This window comes from Plectropomus leopardus, chromosome 1 (genome assembly GCF_026936395.1).
Source record: "Plectropomus leopardus strain MGB_pleo_1.0 chromosome 1, ASM2693639v1, whole genome shotgun sequence".
Taxonomy (NCBI): Eukaryota; Metazoa; Chordata; class Actinopteri; order Perciformes; family Serranidae; genus Plectropomus; species Plectropomus leopardus.
The window spans coordinates 37,611,675-37,635,771 of NC_142176.1; the positions used below are offsets into that span (position 1 = coordinate 37,611,675).

The 24,097-nt window shown below is 39.2% G+C and overlaps 1 protein-coding gene across 2 annotated transcripts in view; it reads left to right on the forward strand.

The window, feature by feature from the left end:
• Nucleotides 1-24,097, forward strand: part of cdh8 (cadherin 8) — a 125,949-nt gene that overhangs the window by 60,504 nt on the left and 41,348 nt on the right. For both annotated transcript variants that reach the window (XM_042486256.2, XM_088080959.1), the window contains exon 4: nucleotides 17,860-17,979. In XM_042486256.2, the coding sequence (XP_042342190.2) occupies nucleotides 17,860-17,979 (120 nt within the window). The remainder of the gene's footprint in view (nucleotides 1-17,859; nucleotides 17,980-24,097) is intronic.

The following is a 24,097-nucleotide window of genomic DNA, read 5'->3' on the forward strand; positions in this document are numbered from 1 at the left end:
GATATTTAATGTTGTGTTGTAGACTTTTTTCCGTGCACTTTTCCCGTTCTGTGTTCATCCCTTTTTGCTCCTTGGTGTCTCCCTCGTGCTGGATCTTGTACTGTGTGCTACGTCATTCCAACTTACTCTTTGCTTTTTTTTTTTTTTTTTAAAAAAAAAAAAGAACTTTTGCTCCGTGGCTCTGCAGCCAAAAGTCAACATGAATATATGTGTGTGTGTGTGTGTGTGTGTGTGTGTGTGTGTGTGTGTGTTGGAGGCTGCACTGCCTTTTCATGCTTCAGGTGATTTTAGTGTTGAGCAGCAAGAACAGGATCCCCTGTACTCTCATCCCTCCATGTCTGCATTATTAATTGTCTGAGCTACCAAGCATAGCTATTTGGACCCCGCAGGCACCCGGGACTCAATACCTAAAATTAAAAGAAGAGATTGCATCCAATTGAAAGACATAATAACACTATTTAAAGTCACATTTCGCTCCCCACAAAAGACAGTGAAGAGTTGATTTAAGCCTTTAACCCTCCCACAGTGACACACACAACAATGGAGAGGTCGCTGTTTGCATGATTCTATTTAAACAGATTTAAAATAAAACCCATAATAACTAGAATATCCTTTCCATTTCAATCTATGATAAAAGATTGATATATATGTGCTTTTTTAAGCAGCTTCCATCCTCCCGTCATCAAGTCAGGACCTCATGTTGTTTTACCTTACATTGGTGCAAATGAATTCAACTAAAACACAAGAAACGTGTGCTCCTGAAAATGATAAGCACTCAATGGAGATCCTAGGGTCACTGATAAGCAGTTATGACTTAAATATAAAGGCCAGAGAGCAGTAATAGAAAAGAAAGAAAGAAGAGGCAGAGCCAGGGTGGCATTTGAAGATTGAAGAACCTTCATCCTTTTTGCTGTAGAATGCTAAGACCTCTGTCTTCCCCATCGTGACCTTACATTACCTTTATGTGCCGTGCAAACATAGTATTTTAGCGTGATTATGCCGGTATTTACCGATTTTGGCTGCAGGAGATGACTGTTCACATAAACCTTTATATATTGATCTAAAATAAATAAAGATAAATACATAATAGCAAGAGCATGTATTAGTAGTCATTCTTTTGTAGCAGAAAGCTAAGGCTTCTGTCTTCCTTGTCATCAAAAAGCAAACAAAACATAATAACAAGAAGGTTTTTGCTTCCGTGCTCTGTTCTGTTCATTTTGATGTCTTTGCACTCCCTTACCTGCAGTATAAAAACGCGCAGTGGCGCCAGAGGAATTAATGATAAATCCATCACAAAGCCTTTGCTGTGCTCATAAAAATAAGCATATCTCAAAAACGAAATAATGTACATAGTTCTAATCGCTTATGGAGTTAAGACATAGTTACTTACTGTTTTTACATTTAAAAATATGTTGGATGAATATATATTGTGTTAGTGGTGTAAAATCAGATTAAAAAAAACAAACATGTCAGTGTTTTATATAGAGTTTTTATATATGGAATTAATGACACAATTCTAATACTTTAATCAGTTATTGTGGCTTATTTACTTACAGGTTGTGCATATTTTAGGGATAGGAAGCATTTTGAAGACACAATGTGTCACAAAAACTAAAAAGTCCAACTGGTGGGCCATTTCTGTTGCAGAGTTCAAAGTGCAAGAAGCAAAAAAACAACAAACAAACAAACAAACGAAATAAACACATAGAGAGAGACAAGAAAGAGGCTAAGTGAACATCTTTATTAGCTGTGTTTTTTTGTACGCAACTGCTTCTGTGTGATCTTCAAGTGGCCACAGGCGAGATTCATGTGCCATACTGTAGCTGGTAGTGGAGGAGGGAGGGATTGGTCAATGCAACATAAATCGGGGTGGAACACATTCATCAAGGTGGCGGAGATTTGAGACTAGAGAGGCCCATCCAATCACCGGCAGAGAATAAAGGGGAGAGGCATAAAAGTCCGTACGGCAAGGTCATTTGAAAAAGAAGCTGATAAGACGAAAGGATCAAATCTCCAGTACGGGCGAGGCCCTCCTCTTGATGTCTGTCCCCATTAACTAAAGCCCTCGCCTGGCTCGCACAGTCTCTGCCACGCCTCAGCTGTCTGATACAATGAAGGGGGAAAGTAGAAAAAAAAAAAAGAAGACGACTGCCATGCTGTGCTTTCACTGCTTTTATTTTGTCATCAAAATGTATGGCCCTGCTTGTAATTTCGTTTTTTTAACCTTTTTTTTTTACTTGTTTGGGTATTACTTTAAATGCTCTATTTTTTTTTTTATTTTATTGTGGAGCAATGCCAAATTCAGACAGGTCTGGTTACTGTTTGTTTCACCTTTCTGTCCTGCTGTCATGCAGCCGGGCTGATTTGTGGCATCTCACAGCCATCTTCTGCCCTGCCTGTTTGTGTGTTGGAGCATTGGCAGCTGTATTGCTCTCAACGCTGCAGTATGGATTTAGTCAGTTTGTGGTTTTACCACAGTCACAGTCTGGTGTCCACACATACACATACACACATTAAGCCACACGTACAAACCACACACACAGTCAATCCTACAGCAGGTTTACTGTGTCACACTGGGGGCTGCTGTGTAATTGGGTGAATCTGCTCTCCAGCACGCTACAGAGATAGCCCTTTAAAATTTCACTTCACTTCTGGGAGTGTAAACAAACCTTGGGATTACTAGGGGTGTAAATCCACATTCCACCATTTCTGCCGCTCTCCTCTTCCTCTCATTTTTCTCCCCCTTTTTTCTGTCCGCCACCTACTTTGAGAGTTTATTGGCAGGTTAGGTGTTTGCTCAGTATTTGGAGTGTGTTTGTGCACCTGCCTGTCTTCCGGTGTTTTATGACTGTCAGCATGTTAACAAGTGCATGAATGTGTGTCCATCTCCATCCCCGATAAACGTGCATGTGTCGGGAGGTGCACGCTGTGGGCGTGCGTTTTAGCATGTCTGTCGTGCGGACACTTTATGTGGCAGCGTGCAGCTTTCTGTCTGTGTGTTCTCTGTGATGGATTGCTTGTCAGACGGCAGCATAGCACCGCTCTCACCGGCTGACGAAGACATTAAGTCACCAGTCACGTAGACGTAGTACGTTTCAGCATTCCTCTGGGAAAACGCTTTAACCCTTCTCGCTCCAGGACGGCTGTCAGATGACAAAGTGTATTACATAGGAGGTGCTCGGCGCTAAAACCTGCAGTATGGCTGGATTCAGTGGAGTTCAGCCTCTTAATGTAGCTGCGTGGGAGGTGAAGGACCTCTGTCACACGTCGCTTTTAGATGGGCCAATTGCCAGGGTTATCGGCTGCAGACTAGCATTGAGGGGCTTGATTGTTTTTTTTCCTTATTTTTATTTTTTGTTTTACCTCAGCTGTAAGAATAGACAATATGCAATTGGGGGTGCACATCTTCTTGCAGTGCAGCAGCCTGGGGGAGTTAATGCTGAGGGAGGGATGACAACGCTTCCCTCCAACTCTGTCCTTTGTTTTTAATGCAACGTCATCCTCAGTGCTGCTGCTGCCCCCAGAATATGAAAATAGCACACTCAAAGAATGTGAATGTTCAGGCTTGCACCTAAAGAAAATGTTCTCTATCTGTTACAGCTAGCTGAAAAAGACCCCTGAGTATTACCTATTCTCTCCTTCAATTAATTCAGAAGAGAATGTATATCCTTATACCGTTTGTTCCTGCAAGGGTTTTCATTTTGTGAAAAGTTGTCATGCATTGTATTTTACATTGTAACAACTGGGCTATTTTGGTTTTAAATTAAGTCATTTCCTAATGCCTTATTTTACATTGTAGTCATATTTTATTGGACATACTAAGTGGTCATAGCCAGACCTATCTCGTGCTGTGCCAGCCCTGGATAAAGAACTGAATGAACACATCATAATTCGGAACTAATTTTTAAGCCAATCACATTTGTCGTGGGTGGCAGTAAGCCCAAGATACAGTGAAGGTGCTCCAAATAGTTTCAGGAGGGAACTTGTTTTGATGGACCATTTGCACATGGTGAGAAGAGCCCTGGAATTAAGATTGATAAATCCCTGTGAAAAGCCAAAAACTGCTGGGCGTGTAGGATGCTAGCTTGCTTGCTAGCAGTGCTGAAAGGAAGTGTGGACTTAGGTTTGGCTATGCATGTGGCTATTTGGCTAGTTTGGTGTGGCAGGGATTTTGAAAATGGTAATATGCAGATAGTGGAAGGGGAGGAAAGTTTTGTCTAAATAGGCAGCCATTGGCAAATTCAACTGATTATTTATGCTTTCATTTTCTTTTTTATATTGTGATATTATATTATTGTATTATTATATTATGTTGTGTGGTTTAGGCAAAAAAAAAAAAAAAAATGTTGTTTAGGGTTAGGAAAACATCTTGTTTTGGCATAAAGTACTCACTTTTGTCACTACAAACACAACTGAAAATGTCCCTAAGCGTATTTGAAAAAATACTCACTTTTATTGCTACAAACATGACTGGAAATGCCCCAAACTCTTATTAAAAAAAAAAACAACAAAAAAACGATTGCTACAAACACAATAGGAAATATCCCAAATTGTAGTTAAAAATTATACTAAATTATACTTTAGTTACTACTCACACTGCTGAAAATACCCAAAACACTCATGAAGAATAACCACTATGGTCACTTCAATCATGACTCGAAATATCCAAAACACTTGTTAAAAATACCTGGTTTGGTTGCTACAATAACAACTGGAAATTTCACAAATTGTTGTTAAAAATACTAACTTTAATTGCTACAAAAACAACTGTAAATACGCAGAACAATCATTAAGAATTACGTCATTGCTCTCTACAAACACAGCTGGAAATGTCCGAAACACTTGTCAAAAAATACCCATTTTAGCTGCTACACATGGCTAGAAATGTTTCAACCTGTCTTTATAAAAATATCTACTTTTGTTGGTTTTCAACAGTGGTCTGCTGCTGTCTGCTACTTGGCAGCCATCTTGCCTAGTTGTCTATATTTTTTTTGCATTGATGGGGCTGCAAAGAAGGTTTTTTTTCTTATTTTTCTATAGCTGTGTTAATCCTTGGTGCAAAGTGTCTCTGTATGCTCGCACATATCACATAATATATAAGCACTTGCACTGGGAGTTGTCTACTGTTGGCCACTGAGCAGCTCAGCTGGAACACTTTTTGGCTCCACGTCTCGTTAAGGGCATTTTGACAACAGTGTATACATAAGTAATTTATTTCTGGTATTAAATAATACGTTTAATCTCTGGTTTACCGCTCTCAGGAGCGAGCGCTGATGTAGTGTGGCAAAAAAAAAAAAAAAAAAAAAAAAATTAACTGTAAGTGCATTCCTTACAACAGTTTTGCATTATGCTGAAACTTGTTTTTTTTTTCTTGCTTTTTTTGTTTTATTGAGGAAGCATAACTCACATTAAACAGTCTTGCCCCTGTGGCAGAGTTCTCAAATTAAGCAACATTTTGTTCATTTACCCATGATAAAGTTGTTCATTAGACAATATACTTTGCCTTATTCTTTGTTATTACCTCGCCATTGTAAATGCCTTGGGAGCAATTAAACATGTGAAGTGCCCAATTTTCCGTCCTCGACTTCCAGTCCTGAACTCTATCTGCATGTTGCACACATTTCCTATAAACTAATTAAAGTGAATCAATGACACAACCCTTTAAAATGGCGGCATATGTCACGGCCATCAGTGGGGAACAAAGGACCCTCTTAATTATTTTGTTCCTGCCGCCCCTGTAAACGGCTTGTCAAGGCGGCCGACTCAGTAGCCGACTCTTTGAAATAGGGATGTCATGTACACACACACACATACACACACACACACACACACACACACACACACACACACACACACACACACATATTGCAAGCACAAAAACACACACATACACAAACACTGTCCCCAGCTTCTGTGTGATGGCTCCCTCTGTCTTATAAAAGACTAGTAATTGTACTACAACATTGACAATGTAAGTGTTTAAGTGTGACGGTCCCCTCACTCTTCACAAGTGCAGCGTCCCTTATCCATCATTGGCTCTTGGGAACAGTGTCTTGGATGCTGACAACCATATCTTATCTTCAGGATGTTATTTTTCCTGTTGCAAGCCCACCTCTGGCCCGTGTTGCATTTGGGCGAGTCTAATTTTGAAAAGTGTGTTACTGATATAAACACATATATCCTGATCTTTTCAGCCTCTGCAGGATGTTCCTCATTCATTTGCGCTCAGCTGAGGCCCGGCTAAAACACGCACTTTAGCATGAGTATGCATTAGTCTTGTTATGAAGACCGATGGGCTGAGGGAGGCCATGTTTTTTCCTGCCTTGCGATTATTTACAGTGCCTCCCTGTAATCTGAAATACTTACATCTTCCAGGTATAAATATAAAACATCATGGCAGAGGAGAGCCACCACTTTTAGTCACAGCCTGCGCTGTAGATCATGTGAGTGTTGGTGGAAATGGTGACAAATAAAGGGGTGGGCAGGACTGTATACTAACTTCTTTCCCATGAAGAGTACACATGTTCCTAAAATGAAAAAAAAAGAGTACACAAAGAAAATTAGGAGCACAGTTCAAAATGTTCCAATGAGTTTATTAAGCTATTAATTGCATACATATTTATACTATGTGTGCATGTGTGTTCCCTCTCTTTGTGTATTGTATTGGTTCTTTAATACAGTTTTTTTTTTTTTTTCTCACTCACTGAGTGAGATGGCGGGTAGCACAAAAAAATCCACCAGCTGAGCATATTTATTTTACCGGCCAAAATGATAAATTACCTTCTTTGTTTTAAATATACATACGTTTCAGTACATTTCATTAAGAAAATATTATATTATCCCTTCCTGAGGTTTCTACCATTTTTTCCCTCCCTGTGTTTTGTGATAAATTTAACTGAATTAAGAATGGAGGAAGTGGCGCTAATGCGCTGCTGTGAGTTTGCCGTCTTGGCTCAAAGTACAGGGGCCTTTGTGTTTTCATTTCATAGCTTAGTATTATCTCATATCTTGATAAGTATGCATGCAACGGTAGCTAGCACCAGACTGGTGGCAAGTGATAGTTTAGCTGATTAGCTACATAAAGTAAATAGCACCACAGCATGCATAGCACCTGAGACGGTCAGGTATTGCCGCACGGGTGTTAATTGCAGATGCTGCTCACAAATATCTCTTGGCTGATTCCTCTTCCTCCTCCTCTCTTCACCCAAAATAAAAATGAATGGACTTCATTTTTATCTACAATGTCAGCTATTGAATCATTAGCAAGCAAAGGTCGTTAGTGTCACCACTTCTGTGTGCCTAAATTATTTTTACAGCTCGCAATTATCCATTTTAAGGTTCAATTGTGAGTGAATTGCTCGCACTGTAGAGCCAATGTGAAGCTGCTTTGGAAAATGAGAAAAAAAGTTCACACATTGTTTATGAGCATGCTTATTTGTTTAAGGGTTTCCCTCAATGCCCATCTGCAGTGTTGCCATAAATGCCCATCTGCAGCCCAGGAATCTAAAACTGGCTTTGTAGAAAATCAACTGGCACCGCTCCAAGTATGTCATCTTCTCCTCCGAGAGAATAGACGGACGGGGATGGATGGATGGATGAAAGGATGCCTCGACACGCTTGTTTTCTCCACCTCGTTACAACCGTTTTCTGTGTTATCAAGAGCTTTGGCCTGCCACACTACAGCACAGCGCTACACTTTGTATTTGACAATACTCTGCCTCGCAGAGCTAATCGCCTCTTAATTCTTGCGTTATTCCCCACCCGTGCACATGCATTTCAATCAAAAGGTACTGTCCAAAAATAGTGCTGGCGGCACTGCCTGGAGAGATGGGCTGTCAGTCTCTCTGTCTGATCATGAGCTATTATCCTCTCTGCCCACAGACAGGAGAGAGAGCTACACCAGTGTCTATGTGATCATGATCAATACATAATCACTTTCCTGTCACCGCAATGGCGCTATCAGGGGACAGTCCAGCCCCACAGACCAGCCATTTTAGAGAAAGGCTTTGGCACACCATCATTCTGACCTAGAAAAGCTGGAGTGGGGGGGGGGGCAGTGGGGGCAGTAGCTAAGTGAAGGCTGGACTCATTTAAACAGTCATTGCCATGGGATGCATTATTACATTTTCACTATGCTTGGGTTCATTACATTAGTTTGCACAGTGCTGTCGTAAGAAAAGTGACTGTTATGAGACCAGACAAATATTTACTGACCACACACTGACTGACTGCAGTCTAATACTGAATGTGAGCAGCTACTTTTAGCATGCAGTTTACGTAATTTGTTATATGGATTGGTTGAACAATTGACTAATTGGCAAATTGATACATTCCAAGGTTTGCAGTTTCAAAATAATAAAGTGTTTTCACATTAAATACTGTCAGTCGACAGCGCAGAAGTCTGTTTTTGTTGTTGGTAATTGCTGGCAGCAGGAGGTGAAAAAAAAAAGGAATTGCCGATTTTTTTTTATCAGTGAATCAGTTTTATTTGTCACATGTAATTACATAAAGGTACAATTCCGATGAAATGGTATCTTGTCAGTTTGTGCATTAAAAGGACTTTAAGTAGAATAGGAATAATGGAAATGTATGAGTTTGGGAAGTGCTGGGCATATAACTGCATAAATGCAATTTTGGATTGTACTGAGCGAGTTACGTTGAAAACGAATGTTTTTATTTAATTTTGCTGTTGTTTAACGCGGCCCCATATGACAATTCATCATGTTTTTTTGGATTCTTCTGTTTACGGTGAAAGCATGCAAGAAAAACATTTTCCTCCTGAATTCATTGTAACACAGGGTGAGTGATCGACATATAAATGATCATTTGGGGGGTGACATATTTCATTCATGATCAGCCTGGCCTTATTTTTTTGGTGCCTAGTGTAAACATCCCTTATGCAGGATAAATATCTGCCTATTGTATGTTAAACCGCACAAATCACTCTTTTGTAAATGGTAAATGGACTTGATCAAAACCCACTCAAAGCACTTTTACACTACTCACATTTTACACACTAGTGGTGAAGGCTACCATACCAGGTGCCTCCTGCTTTTCAGGCCCAGCCATGGGGATCAATTTTGGGCCCAGTATCTTGCCAGGAATACTTCGACATGCAGACTGGTGGAGCCAGGAATTCAAACAGTCGGTCATCTGATTGGTTGAGGACCCTTTTATTGTTATCTTTGATGAGACCCAACACAGCTGTGCCATCACTAAACTCGATGATGGTGTTGGAGCCTGAAGTGGCTACACAGTCATAACACCAAGTTCAAAGTTTTCTGACATGCTTAAAAACCCAGTCACCATAATTAATGTTTGCACTGCATATTTATGCAAGCTTTTTGTTCCAGAATGTAATCTTTTAGTAGTAAACTGGCAATGCGTGGATCCTATGAGAATGTCACGGCTGCACTTTGTGCATGCACTTGATGTTCCTCTATGGTATGACATGACAAAGTTACACTGCCAACTATTGGCCTAGCATGCAAACTACAGTGTTTTTGGTTGTTTTTGCATGTCTGTGTACGCAAGGATTGTTTTTACAATGTTATCATATGAACGCTGACTTTTTTTAAATGCAAAAGAAAGACTTTTTTTTTCATTTTTTTTTAAAGTGGCCTATGAGTTGTAGACCTTCAAAATGACCTCTTGTGTCATCTGACAACTATTTCTTTCCATTTTTCCATCCACCATTCTCCAATATGTAATATTTGCTCTGTGCATACCTTACTGTTTAAATAAACCACCAAGAATTCTATGCTGTCAACCACACTACTGCCCCTCTGCCCCTCTCTCTGTGTCTCCCTCTCTCTTTTTCGACCCCCGCAGTGTAAAGCCAGTCAGACATAAACAGTATTGTTTTACCCGGGTAGGGCTCACAGCGGGGCACTGTTAGCCCCACGCCTCATGCAGCCCACAGCTCTCCCCATGCCTCAGTGATATCCCTTCTCTATGGCTCAGTGCCTGCATACATATGAATGCCCCCTGTCTTCTATCCTTCACGCTTCTGAGCTGGTCCAAGCTGAGCAGAGCTGAGATGTTACACAGCTGCCATGCTTGTTGGGCGTGGGTATATGGAGAAGTCTGGCATTCCAGCAATAGTAAATGAACTGTAATGTCACATTCTTCTGAGTGATTATAGGTATGATGCTACTTGAGCTCAGTGCTTCCCTGTGGTGCGGTTTGCTGAGTTGTGCTAAGCATGCTGAGGGTGAATTCTGGGCGCGGGGGAGAAAAAAAGCAGCTAATGTTCTTGTTAGATCAACTGGAAAATAGAACCTCTGTGTATGTAAACATTATAATGACGACTTTGTAATAGTTTCATGCAATGGGGTGTTTTTTGCCTTTGTACAATATCTCGCACGGTGAGCCATATCTTAACAGTATATTCTTTGCACAATTTTATTTCATCCAGTTTTTTAAGACGCTTAATTGTGGAGCAGCTTATCACACAGTTTAAAACAATGGTGTTAATTTGATAAAAAAAAAAAAAAAAAAAAAGATCATTGTTATTTCATCATGCAGTAGCATTTTTTTGAAGCTGGTTGCTTGGGTAAATGAGCATCTAATTTTAACATATTGGGCACTTAATCATGCTTATTCATTTTAGTACATGAAGCTGTAGTCATGCTCAGTGTTTAATTTCCAAATTCAGTTCCTTTTTCCTGCCAGCCCGCGGTGTACAGTAAGCGTCTGCAAATGAGCATCTTGTGATGGCTCAAAGCTACATCTTTACGACCTTCCACTGTTTGATTATGCTCGCAATACTTCAAAAGAAATAAGCAGGACTGTACAGATGAAGCTGTGCTGTGTGGATAATGTTTTACAGAAATAAGCTGCGATGTCCTTCCATGGCCATTGTGTGTCACATCAAACTGCATCCCCCAATTTATCCCCACTCCGGTTCAAGGAAGATTCCTATTGATTTCCTATCACTAAGCCAGTGTACAGAGTAAATAGGAATGTGTGTCCTATTATTTCTGTCGCTTTGATAAAACAGGCTAGACCCCCATGTCTTTATTCTGGGGGCTTCCTTAACCCTTTCAAACCTGGACAAATTGGCTTGATATTTTTCAAAAACATCGAAAGAAGCACAAGCAACAAAAGAAAAAAAAAATGGAAAAAAAAACAGGAAATTAGAATATAGTACAAGAATATTAGCTGAAAATTAGTTTTAAAAAAGTTGAAAAAAAATGTAAGGGGAAATTATTTTAAAGCAATGATGATAATTAGCCGTAAATATTGTTTTCGCCAGCTTTTTTCCTTTTTCCCATGAAATTTTGCCATAGGTTTTTTTGAAATACACAGTATATCTTTTGAATTACTTATTTCTTGCAAATCATGGAATATTTATTCTAAGTTAATAATAAGTTTCTTATTGCCTTTTCCCCCAGTTTTTTTTAGGAATCACACCATATTTAAGTTAGGGCTACTGTTAAAAGTCAAAGACTCAAAGCATCAGTCAGAGACCCTCGGTTGACTGAGACTGCTTCGCAATCCATCGTTAGCGCTGTTACCTGTGAAAGGTGCCTGAAAGTAATACCCGATGTTTCAAAGGGTTAAAAACTGCAGGCCCTTCAATCACAAAAAAAAAGGAAAAAAAAGACAGGAAACACAGCTGTAATTTGGATGTAAATGCCTCATATATGGTAATGGCATCCTTTGGAAATTATGTGTGTTTAAATTAATGGTGTGGTATTAAATCCAGGACGTGATTAATGAGATTACACTCAGCGTGGGAAAACAACCATAAATGCAGGCTGTATTTTCATACATGCTTAATGCGTGTCACTCTGTGGGCTACTGCCCAAACCCAACAGAGGGAGATTTGCTCTCCCAGGAAACGCTTATGTGTAATCTTTCAGTGTCTGGGCATTTGCCTGACAGCAGGAGAAAAGTGAGACAAATCCATTTAGACAGGAAATAGCATGATTGCACCTACTTCCACATCTCTAACAGGTTTGACCAAAAATAGTGTGTAAGTAACACTTTTTTTTTTGATAAAAAAAGAAGATGCCAGAGCAGGAGAGTGTAGAGACATTGGTTGCATTCTGAGTGAGCGTTTTCCATCGAAGGCTCTCTACATGCCCAATTCCTTCCTGCTTGGTTTTGTGTTTAGCAGACATTCTTTTTCTTCTTTTTTTGTGGAAGTTTGTAGGTGTTGTGTTGCTATTATTGTAATCGCAACAATGCTACAGGCTTCAAATAAAAGCTGGAGACGATATTCCTCCTACAATTGAGTTTCTGTGCCCGTTGCCTGGCCCCTACAGCTGCATCCATTTCTGCAGTGTCCCTGAAATTTCAGAGCATTATCAAGGGGAAGGACGAGCTAATCTGCACTGATTTGAAACAGGACCAAAACACTGGCTTTCCTAATCCCTCATTTTTTTATCAGGGGTGGTGAGGAGCATTTTACCCCTGTGGGAGGGAAAGAAAGAGGGAGCTATTTCATGCTTCACCGGTTCCACTGTTTTTATGAAGATTTTTTTTTTCCTATTCTCTACCCCCCCCCCCACACACACACACACACACACACACACACACACACACACACACACACACACTTCCAGCCATGGTGTAACTGAATTTATAAAGTCCTGTTTGCAATAGTCAGACACCTTTTAGAAGTACGAAGGTACTTTTCATAATTAGGGATGTGTAGATGGCCGACTTCTCCCTCTGTAGAGGTAGTAATTTAACTTTAAGTCAGATAAGGCTCTGTATCTCTGGAAAAAACGAGGTGCAATTTCTTTAGCTGTCTCTCATTTTGTTCATTTGACAATTGGCAAACACCTATGGCACACTATGGATATAATTTGCTTCTGTATGAACACACCAATGTGAATTATTGCACACATATTTGGGATGTAATTCATATAATTATGTTTTTTTACATTCTGTCAGCCAGTTTGATTTGATATTGTTTTTACTGACCTAACACCTTTATGGGGAACATTTTTTTTTTTTAGACTAAAAGCCGTGTTTGGTGTGGTTACATTCTGTTGTGCCATTTAGCTACTTGTTAGCAATTGCCTGTTTTAAGACATCTAAAAGCCTCAAAATTTACAAGTGGGGTATTTACTGACAAATTGTGTGACGTAAAACAAAATGTGAAGATTGATTTAACCACAGACCTTATTTTAGGCATCTAACCAAAACACCATAAAAAAGAATAATAATAATAATAATAATTTCTGTTTTTCTCTTTTGGGGAAGGCTGCAATGTCATGACCAGTGCACTGACAGGATAAAAGAAGGAAACAGGCCCCATAAAGAGGCAGGTTGGGGTGGTGGATGGCTACAAAGGTCAATCCGGTGTTAGGAACCATGAGAACTTTGAGTGAACTTAAAGTAATTTGAAGTACATTGTCACCATGTTTCTTTTCTTAGGCCTAACCACTGTAATTTTATGTACTTACCGACATTTGTGGATCTAATATTATATTAACCGTTGCACGATAATACCATGGGTGTGTAGATTAAAAGCAACTTATCCTCATACAACAGTTCATATGATATCTGACAAAGTATCGCCCCATGATTAACATTATGTACTCAACGTAAAATTATGTACTTCATATAAAGTTATGTAGATAAGGTAATTCAAGTTAGGGGGTAAAGTATGGTAGCAAGAATTAGGAAACGAATCATGGTGACAAAATACCTTAAAATCACTCAAAGCTCATAGGTTTCACATGGTTTTTATTCTACCGTCATCTTTACTCCCCTAGGCACATTGATCACGGGATTGCAGCCTTTCTGATTATGTGGGTTGTTCATGAATTAGTGGCTTATGATTACGTTATACATTGTTATACACAGTGTTTGGTGCATTACATTTGTAGGTAAATGTATGAATAGAGCATAGGAACAGCCTATTTAATGTTATGAGATTTTTAGAAACATGCATGAAGCTTATGGTAAGTATAGTCAATGCAGTGGTTGGAGTTTATTTCATGAAAGTTGAGAGCAAGTGATCTGAGAGGCACGTTAGTGGAATCAAGTAGAGAAAATTCCAAGTCTTATCAGCAGCTGACATCGAGTTATAACTGGCTGTTTTTTGTTGTTGCCTCTATCACAGCGAGCAGAAACACAGGAAGAAAGAGAGCTCATTGATCTGCTGTCATCTTAGCACTGCAAAAGGCATGGGGTGTAACAAGCGGTATGAAATTTACAAGGTAAGCTTTGGCAACACAACAGCATGGGTCATCATAAGACTATGAATTACAAGAACACCTCTGTCTCGGCGGACCACTTGAGGCTCTCTCAGTGTGAAATAATTGGGTTGCAACAGTGAAACTGCTTCTCCAGTTTGAGTGCAAAGGTGGCTTTTGCTTTGTTTTGCTGGTACTAGACCACAGAGGCGGTGGTGACTATTAATCAATAGTTGACACGTGCAGCTGACGTCATAAAGAGGGAGATAACTGAAAAAAAACATCTTTGCTGTAGTGCTATTTATGAAGGGCCCTTTGTGTTTTGCAGAGGTTATGCTGGGATGCTTTGCTTTGAGAATACAATGTATACACTCAGAGTTTGTTCTGAACTCAGATTAGAAAAAAAACGCAATGTGGATAGTATGCTTAAATGAAGTGTGGTAAATTTCCCTCCTTCTAGCCAGTGTACAACCCATCACAGTGTTAATCAAATTTAAAACAAGATCATGTTACTGCACTGCCTATTCCTGGTTGAAATGTTTTCAAAAACATATTTTACTGCCTTATTTAGCTGTAATAGAGGAAGTTTTTGAACAGGAAGTGGGAGCCACACTGCTTCCTGCACAGTGAAAATGAAGGCTGGAAAAATTCCGATCAAACAGTAAAATAAATATAACGAATATAAACTAAAATTCTGTTATTGAGTTACATATTTCTTGCCTCAGTTGTTTTCAGGAACATGTTTTAGCCTAGCATTTAACAGTAATTCAAGATTGTTTGTTACAAGTAGGTCGCCATAGTGTGAAACGGACAAGTTTGTATAAAGTCTCCCGTCAGCGGGAGCATTTATTTGTCTGGTGCGGTGCAGTGCATTCTAGTAGTTGTAGGTTTGTTTTTTTTACCTCTTGAGCAAAAGTGAATGCCCATTCCTTTTTCCTGTTTTATCTTGTAATGTAGCACCAATTTTAAAAGTATTTGCATCTTTCCGCTGCAAAGACATCCTAGTTTTTGTGAGAACCCACTTTGTATCTGTAAAATACCTATTTCAGTCATCACTGTGCTGCACACTGGTCAGCAGGTCAGTTGGAGGTTGTTTTGGTGCTTGTAGAGGCAGCAAAAGACAGCACGCCAACAGAATACAGGTGTCTGATTTGTGGGTTACACTCTGTGCAAGGATTGTGTGTCTGTCACATCTGGCATTTCTTTATTTCAATGTTTTAATTCATGACTCAGAATCACAATGTCGCAGCCAAAGCTCTGCGGAGGTCTTTACTACAAGCCATTTCATGTGCACTGGACAGACTTCGATGCCTGTGGCAGGACCTGCGCCGTCTGCGACGAGGGACATCTCCCTTTGTTGTCAGAACACCTCTAAACATCTTTCACAGAAACAATTACCATACCATCTGTAGCTTCCTGCCAGCGTGTTGCTCACTGTCAGCATGTCAGCTTCTTTTCTCTCCGTCTTTCTCTCTACCTCTTGTGCGCACTCCATCACACTGAGACTGATGAGGACCTAGGTCACTGTGAATTAAAATGGATGAGTTTAATTGCGTTAATAGTCTCTTTATATTCAGTTTTTCGATGCATGTTTTTTCTTTTCTGGATACCTTAGAATGGCACTGTGAATGGCGGGTTGAATTGTGGCTAATCTATTTTGTGATTTGCCTTGAGCATTTGGCAGAGCTGGTATATTGATGAAGGTCTTTGCGTGCATTTCCTCCAAACCTCATTCAGCTGGTTTAATAAAGGACCTCATTTCTGCTACATTGCGTATTGTTGGTGTGACGGTAATGGCTAATTGCTCCAGTGTTAAAGGAATAGTGATATCCGATTAGGACTTTGAAAACATGTGTGCCAACAGTTACATTAATGTAAACACAAACTTTTAATTGGGCAAACTTCCAGCAAAGCAAAGTGTTTTCTTGTGTGTTAAGGCTGGAAGTTTGCTTGAAGTTATTAAGACACATACAGTAGATTATCTTATAACCTTCAGCAGAGTATTACAGAGCACCTTTTAGTGTAAATGCGCGAGGCCTGCAGTCCTTTAAGACCAAGAGTTTGTGAAAGTAGAACTTGGCCATCACTTGATTTGCTTACTTCCCCTGCTGTGTTGTGACACATCCATCACTGTCATGTTGATTTGCACAGCAGCTAACATACCCAGCAGAAGCTAGCTTTACAAGGGACTAAATGACTAATCAACACTGACATGACTGGCTTGCTCAGTTAGGCCAAACACACATTATAACATATGTCTTCTGAAGTTATGTCGAGTAATTGACAGAACTGTACACACACTATTGGAAGATGGATTAAGGGCACAAGATGCAGTTTTCTTGTGGGTGGGAACACATGCTTCTTCAAATATCATGCTGCTTTTAGTTCAGTTCCCTGAAAAAAATACTCAAAAGACTACATTTATTTTGGGAGTTGTTTTAAAAATTATGGTGGTGGGGGGGGCAAAAAGGCCAGTTTTTGGGGATCCCCACACACACACACACACACCACACCGCAAAAAGATTTTCCATTTCTGCAGCTGGACATATATTTATACCTGCCAGTTATTTATTCATTGCAACACACTCTCGGAGTGCAGGGGACGCTCTGGGCACAGACGGAGCAGAACAACACCAGGCACATAGAAACATTAAACATTCATTCTGCTGGTCTAAAGATTTGCATTCACTCACAGCAATGGCTCATTCATTGATCGGATCTGATCAGCTCTGAATGTATCAACAGATCAATTACTGTGCTTGAAACTGCTGCTAATATATATATATATTCTTGGCTTATTCACTCATTGACGCTTACAATAACTGTTCACTTAGTAGCACTTGGTTTAAAAAAACAGTTGCTGCAGTGTTTGAGATGTGTATTCTCTATTTGCCATTAGTTATAATGTGAAATTTATAAAAATGAATATGAATATGAAAATATTATGAAAGCTTTTGTCCCATTTATATAAAATAAGTCTTCATTTTTTTAAAAAGGGGTTTGGAGGACCTCTAGCCAAAGATTTTTGACCACAACCATCCAATTCCTAGCTTTCTGCTGACTTTTTTAGGTACTAATTTTTGATGAAAATGTCTTCAAATTTGTCAAAGTAGAAGTATTCTGCGTGTTGTGTTTTTATTGGAGGGGAAAAATGCACATGTTCTAAGTATTGAGGGAGGATGTGCTCCCTGTGTGCTCTGCCCTAAGGTTTAATTACTACATTGGTTGTAAGAATTCATGACTATTATATTGTTTTATGATATTACAGGGGAGAGTGTTGCAGGTTTTTCTACATCAAGGCTACATGGAAATGTTGTGATAAACTAAGGGACAAAAAAGGTTCAGCTGCTCTGTCCTTTCTTTATCTTTTTTTTTTTTTTACTTGTATTTTTTAATTGTTTTGTTTTTAATTTTCTTTTGGTTTTGCAAGGTGCTCATTAAATGAACCGTGCCCTTCCCATCCTCATAATTATGATACTGTCCTTCATATACAGATTTAAAACACTCAAGTATCATGCACACTGCTGATATTTCAGGGCAACACAACAACACAAATCCCAAGCATGTCTGATATGCTTGGGATGAGATTTTTATACAAATCAACCCCACATAGGGATGAATACTCTCATGTTGATTGCCAAAGCGATGTAGAGATGATTGCCTATACAGTTATGGTCCCTGACTCTGTCTTTCTGCCCCACAGGTACTCCAGTTACCCGGGTAACAGCTACAGATGCCGATGATCCGGTATATGGGAACAGCGCTAAACTTGTCTACAGCATACTGGAGGGACAGCCGTATTTCTCTGTAGACCCCAACTCAGGTAAGTCTTTGTCTGTGCTTGTAGGTGTTTTGGAATTAGATGAATCTCTTCTCTATGAGCACAAAGTTGTGAGGGCTGTTGTTCTTCGCCTTAAATTTAATTAAGAAGCAGACACTGGAGGCCATTTTAAAGCATATTTGAAATGTTGGATTCACAAGTCACCTGTGAAGGAAGGCCGTGTTAAGCTGAAAACTGCAACCAGCTAAAGTATAACAACATAAATATTGCTTAAAACTACAAGCAATAATACAGGGGTACAGTGTGATCGCCGTGATGTAAAAAGAAGGAGGTACAAAAGGAGAGCACCTCTGCAGGGTGGGCAAAGCTCTTTGTGCTGTTAGTCATTGTTTGCCTGACAAAGCCTGATGAAGATCTCTGCAAGATCGAAGCTGTGCTTCATTAAATTTAATGGGAGCTAGTAATACAGTGTGCAAAGCCTTTTGTCTGTTTCCAACCGATGGAGAGCATAATGTATTACAAAATGCAAAGAATGAACACCACGCCCATAATGGGACAAAAAGGGAAAGACATAAGTTTAACAGTGAGTCAGTGATTACATCTAAGGATTATTTCGGTCGTCTTTTTCTTGTAGACATAAGGCCAGAACCTTTCAGTATTTAAACATTGTCCTTTTTTTTATTACTTGCTTCAGCTTAGATAAATGAGCTTACAAAGTCACCTCAGGTCGAGTAATGGGCTATCACTAAATGACCGAGTCTATAGGTACGTACATCCAAGTCACTGTTGGGAATAACTTAATCTTAGAATGGTCTAATTTATTGTACATAGATGCAGAGATGTAGTGCGGGGCCCTACCTTAACTGTAAGGTCTACTTTAAGCTTTCAGGAACTAACTGTGTATCAGAGACTAAACAAGCTATATATAGACACTTTAGGAGGAAAATTATAATGCAAATTATGCAGTACTTGAAGGGATAGTTTCGTGTTTTTGTTTTTTCTTTGAAGTGGGGTTGTATGAACTACTTATCCATAGTGAGTATATTACATATGGTAGATATAAATTGGCATGCCCTCCCTTTGGAGAAGCAGGCTGAAGTCCAACATGAAAAATCAATGTACAGCTTTGGACGGGGTCAGCAACAAAATTAGGGGTAGACAGCTTATTGGCCTGACCGATATTTGGCATTTTGCAGATTATCTGTATTGGTAGTTTATATAATCACTGATAACATTAATTAAAAAGTGCAAAGAAAGTGTCAGCATGAGAGAAACTTTTACTTTGTAAAGCCTCAGGGTGCTACTTTTATTTATTCTTTTGACATGTGACATTTATTGAATGCAATTCACTATGACTAACTACTTCATAAAACCCTTCCCCAAAAAAATCTGAAATATCCATTTAAATGAACACCACACACCATCATTCCACCCAAGATTTTCACAGTAACCTGAAGGCAACAAGATTTTCTGAAAAGTATAAAATGTCAGTCACAATTAGATCATGACCAAGCCTTGATTAATTAATAATCATAATTAATGTGCTTACCATCGCTGTGTTACGTGCATGAAAATGTCCATTGTTAGTTTGCAGATGCTGGTACCATTCCTGCTGCTGTGTGACAGCCAACAGGTTTTTAATGATTCTTTTAAATTGGCGGATTATCTAATGGCGTGAACATAATCAGTCTGATATTGTAGATCAAAAAAGAAAAGAAAAGAAAAGAAAAGCTAAACTTTAAAAACATGTTTTTTTATGGAAAGTCTATTTGTGTGTGTGTCTGTCAACTCAAGCCACAAAAATTGTTGCTTTTGTCTCATTTGTGGACGGTTGAAAAAAAAAACAAAACTTTGTGCATACATTGTCCTTTTTGCAGAGGCTGCAAATAATTTAAACAGTATATTTTCCTTTTAGGAATGGCTAAGAGACCAGAGACAGACCTTCAAAGTGGCTGTATTAACATCAAAAACAATATTAAATTGAGAGCAAGCACTAAAGAGACAATTCACATACATAATCAAAAATACACTTTTTCCTCTTTAACTGATAAATAGCGCTGTCAGTTTTATAATTTGTAACCTATAGTTACTAACTCACTTATTTGCTCTTGATTTGTTAACTGCTTAGCACTGATAACTTCGAGGGACAGTTCACACCAAATCAAAAATACATATTTTTCCTCGTACCTGTAGTGCTATTTATCAGCCTAAATTGTTTTTGTGAGTTGCTGAGTGTTGGCGATATCGGCTGTTCTAAGCAGTTTCATGCAGAAACTTAAAAAATGTTTTTCAACCTAACTACAGCAAGCAGGTTTCACCGTGCAGAAGTAAAGGTGAATTTAAAGCTAGCTCATCTAATGCTAGCAGACCTGCTGAGGACACTATGATGTTTACATCTAGCACTATCACAAACATAAGCCTTTTGTCCATGCACATATACACACTTCTTTCTGCGCAGTTACTGAGTAACTGGGTTATACTTTCTGGAAAGAGACATTGCTGCTGAGTTTTTCAAATTCATTTTTTTGGCATTTTGAGCCCCACAAGCAGAGCACCATCTATTTCCATCATATTGGAGAGAAGGCAGACATCTCTACGGCGGATATCACTCCTCAACTCTCACCAATACAATCTAGATTGATAAATATCACTACAGTTGAAAGGAAAAATATATAGTTTGGATTGTTGGGTGAACCTTCCCTTTCAATTATCTGTGCATATGCATTATTCAATTGAATTTTTTTTTAAAAAGTGTAATTACAGAGGAAAACAAGAGCGCAATTTATTAGTTTCCTTTATCAGTGACACCTCCAAGTCTAAATACGAAGGGAATGCCAAAAAAACAAAAAAAAAACCAAAACAAAACAAAAATTACAGAGATGGAGATTTATGAAGATGATGTTGCACAACATTTAGGGAATATCGCTGGATAATAGAGTGGAAATAAGAATATTTAACACAGTGGCTTTGAAGGTTACTTGGTAAACTATTGGTAAATATCTAAACAAGAGTTGAAGCAAAACATCTACATCCTGAATACATGAATATGCATACACATAAAAATATGTATCAACAGACACTTCACTAAAATGGCAAAGAAGTCAGAGTCATCCTTACTGTGAAATCTGGGCAAGTATAAGAGATCTAACCAACACATTTATGATAATGAATGCATATTTCAGTGATATTTATAGTTTATTTATTAATCAGTGTATATGCATTTCTAATGCTGGATGAGTTTTGGCAGCAGAGCTCTCTTTGCTGCTTGGATTGAAATGAAAAAGACAGATGCGACTACAGTGAGAGGGTAGCTTGTTAATGTATGCGTGTGCTGCCCACAGCTGCAACAGGTTGAACGGGTTCCAGCAGGTGGAGATGCAACAGCTTTCCCACCTGCTGGCCCACCTGAGCTCATCTCACTCTGTTGCTGTGCATTGGGCAAAAAAATGCATACATTGTCTGATGGCCCAATAAAAGGGATCCACAGTTTTAAAAAGCACTTAGCAGAAGACCACATGGCAACTGCATGTTAACGAGTGTGCTGTTCGCCACCGTGTCTACATCAGTTCTTTTCGGCAAGCCTGCAAGGGACAACATTAGCGAGTGCACAGTAAAAGGGAGCTGACAGTGTTGGTTATGGCTTTAAAAAGTTGTGTAACGACAACAGGACTGCAGGTAACTCAGCCCATCTGTTTTTTGGAAATGCTTGTAGATTATCGCTGCGTGAGGCTGCTGTTAACTCAGGCTCCCCGGGCTCACTCTCTTTCTCTACCCCTTTGCTCTACAGCTGCACACTTACAAAACATGAAGAGTGTGCTGGGCTAAAATATGCATCAGTGGGGGCACTGTAACTAAAATGTAGACTGTATAGCTTTAAATAAAACATCAAAAAATGAGGGAAGAAAATGTTTAAAGGGATATATCACTGATTTTCAACCATTTTTTAAATAAAAAACAAAAAAACAAAACATATGGGTAGTATATGTAAATGGGTTGTGGTAAACTTCTCTGTACCTAATCAGTGCCCACATACTCCTAGCAAAACTCCACCAGACAATGCAAATTGATGCAAAGCCTGTCACTGGGCAGAGTTTCACCTGGTCTCCAGGGCTGCTGCTTAACCTTTAAGCTGTGCTTCCGCATCGTTGTATTGCCCGCCATTCATGCCGCCACTGCGGACAGAAAGAGTATAGAAGCAGATGAAAAGACAAATGTGCTTCCCTCAAAGTCACACCACAGTTCGATCAAATAGTAAAAGTAGGCAGTGCTTATCCAATATAAATCAAGATTATTTTACTGCACTGCCTTCTTCTCACCTAAAAAACATATTTTAATGCTGTTGTTAATGCTGTATAGCTGTATATGGCAAGGATTTGCGCACAGTAAAAAACAGAATCAGTGTCGTGAGATGATTTCTTTAAGATTATTTTTTGGCCTTTTTGACCTGTATTTGACAGGAAAGCTTCAGCCTGAAAGGGAGAGAAAGAGAAAACTGTTGACATGTAGGGGCTGAGGTCAGAATCAAACCTGTGGCTACTTTTGCAAGGACATAGCCTTTGCACATGGGGTGCCCACTCTTCCACTTAAGCTAATGGGTGCCCCCGTGTGTCCCTTTATAAATCATTCTGTGCCCGTTCTGAATTAGGATGTTTTGACAAGTCTGTGAATGCAACGCAGGCGAAACTCATCACAAGTTATGGACTTTTGAGACATGGCGTGGAAAATCGTTTTGGTCAGAACTGATTAGATCGATGGTTGACAGGAAAAACGAAGTGCAGAGTGAGTAAATGCAAACTTTTAGATCCCGCACAATGGACTGTTAAATTTCATTTTAAATGTGGCGGTTCTATCTGTCTGTGACAACACTATGCTCTGTGCAAGAGTGTGGTGGTATGAATAACAGCATGGTATATATAGCTCAATAGTTCTAGAAAAGCTATTTGTAGTGGCAGATGTTTAAATTGTGGTGGGATGCCACAAATGCATGAATGTTTGGGAAACCCTTACTCATTTACATATTTCTCGCCTCTAATGTTTTCAGAATAATGTTATATGCTGCCTTCATGTGCTCCTCGGAAATATTTTATTTTCTGTATTTGCATGTTAGTAGCACATACACATTGTAATTATGAGTGGGAAATTAGGAAATTTGGATGCTGAGTTGCGACAGTTGTGTGACATTTCAGGGCAGTAGAAATGGCAGAAATGGAAAGTGTGGAAACATTGTCAAAATGTTCACTGCCTTAAGTTGGACATTCATGGAAGCTGAAACAGCACACATACTAACATTAAAAAAGTTGTCTATCATTAGAAACATCCAACTGCTAAGTACAGTATTTTAAACTTGTACTTAAAAGCACACAGTTTCTGTTTTGATTACCTCAGCAACACCTTAAGCCCTAACTCATTGAGACAACAGAAATATAAAGCTAGCTAACTAAGCAAATATTAGCTAATTATTAATCATTTAAGCATATAATTCTTTGTTCTTCATTCTGCTGTGAAATCACGAAGGAGCTCTGTGCCACTTGCTTTGGGTAAAACATCAGACACTAAAAACAACTTTTTTACTTCTAGCATCCGTTTTGCTTTTACTTGAATGCATGTATGTCAGAATTACGACTGCAAAACTAGGAAGCACGATATTTCAGAAGAGCAAGTGAAGGCAGCATTATCTTGACATTTAACTGTAATACGAGCTTGTTTCTTGCTGCCTGTCATTTATTGTTTCACACATACAAGTGTGCATTACGTCATGCATCAGCAGGAACATTTATGGGCCTGATGTGGCGCATTGCATTCTGGTATTTGTTTTCTACCTCTTGAGCAAAAGCCTCCTTTTTCTCAGTTTACTCTGGTCATGTACCAATTTAAATGTCTTTGCATCTTTCTACTGCATAGACATCCTAGTTTTATTAAAAGGCCATCTTTCCAGAAGTGAAATACCTCTTTAAGTGGGTAAATAAGAAAAAAGCAGCTGCAGAGTTCTTCGTCAACTGTTACAAAATCTCCAACAGAAAGTATGATATCAAAATATTACCCCCACGTGATTGCAATCTGTATAATGCAATCACCTTGGCCCTGCTGAATGACGCACGTGCAGCCTCTCATAACAGGAAGTGGAAGCTATGCATGCAGGCGGCAAGGACAAAAGTATCAG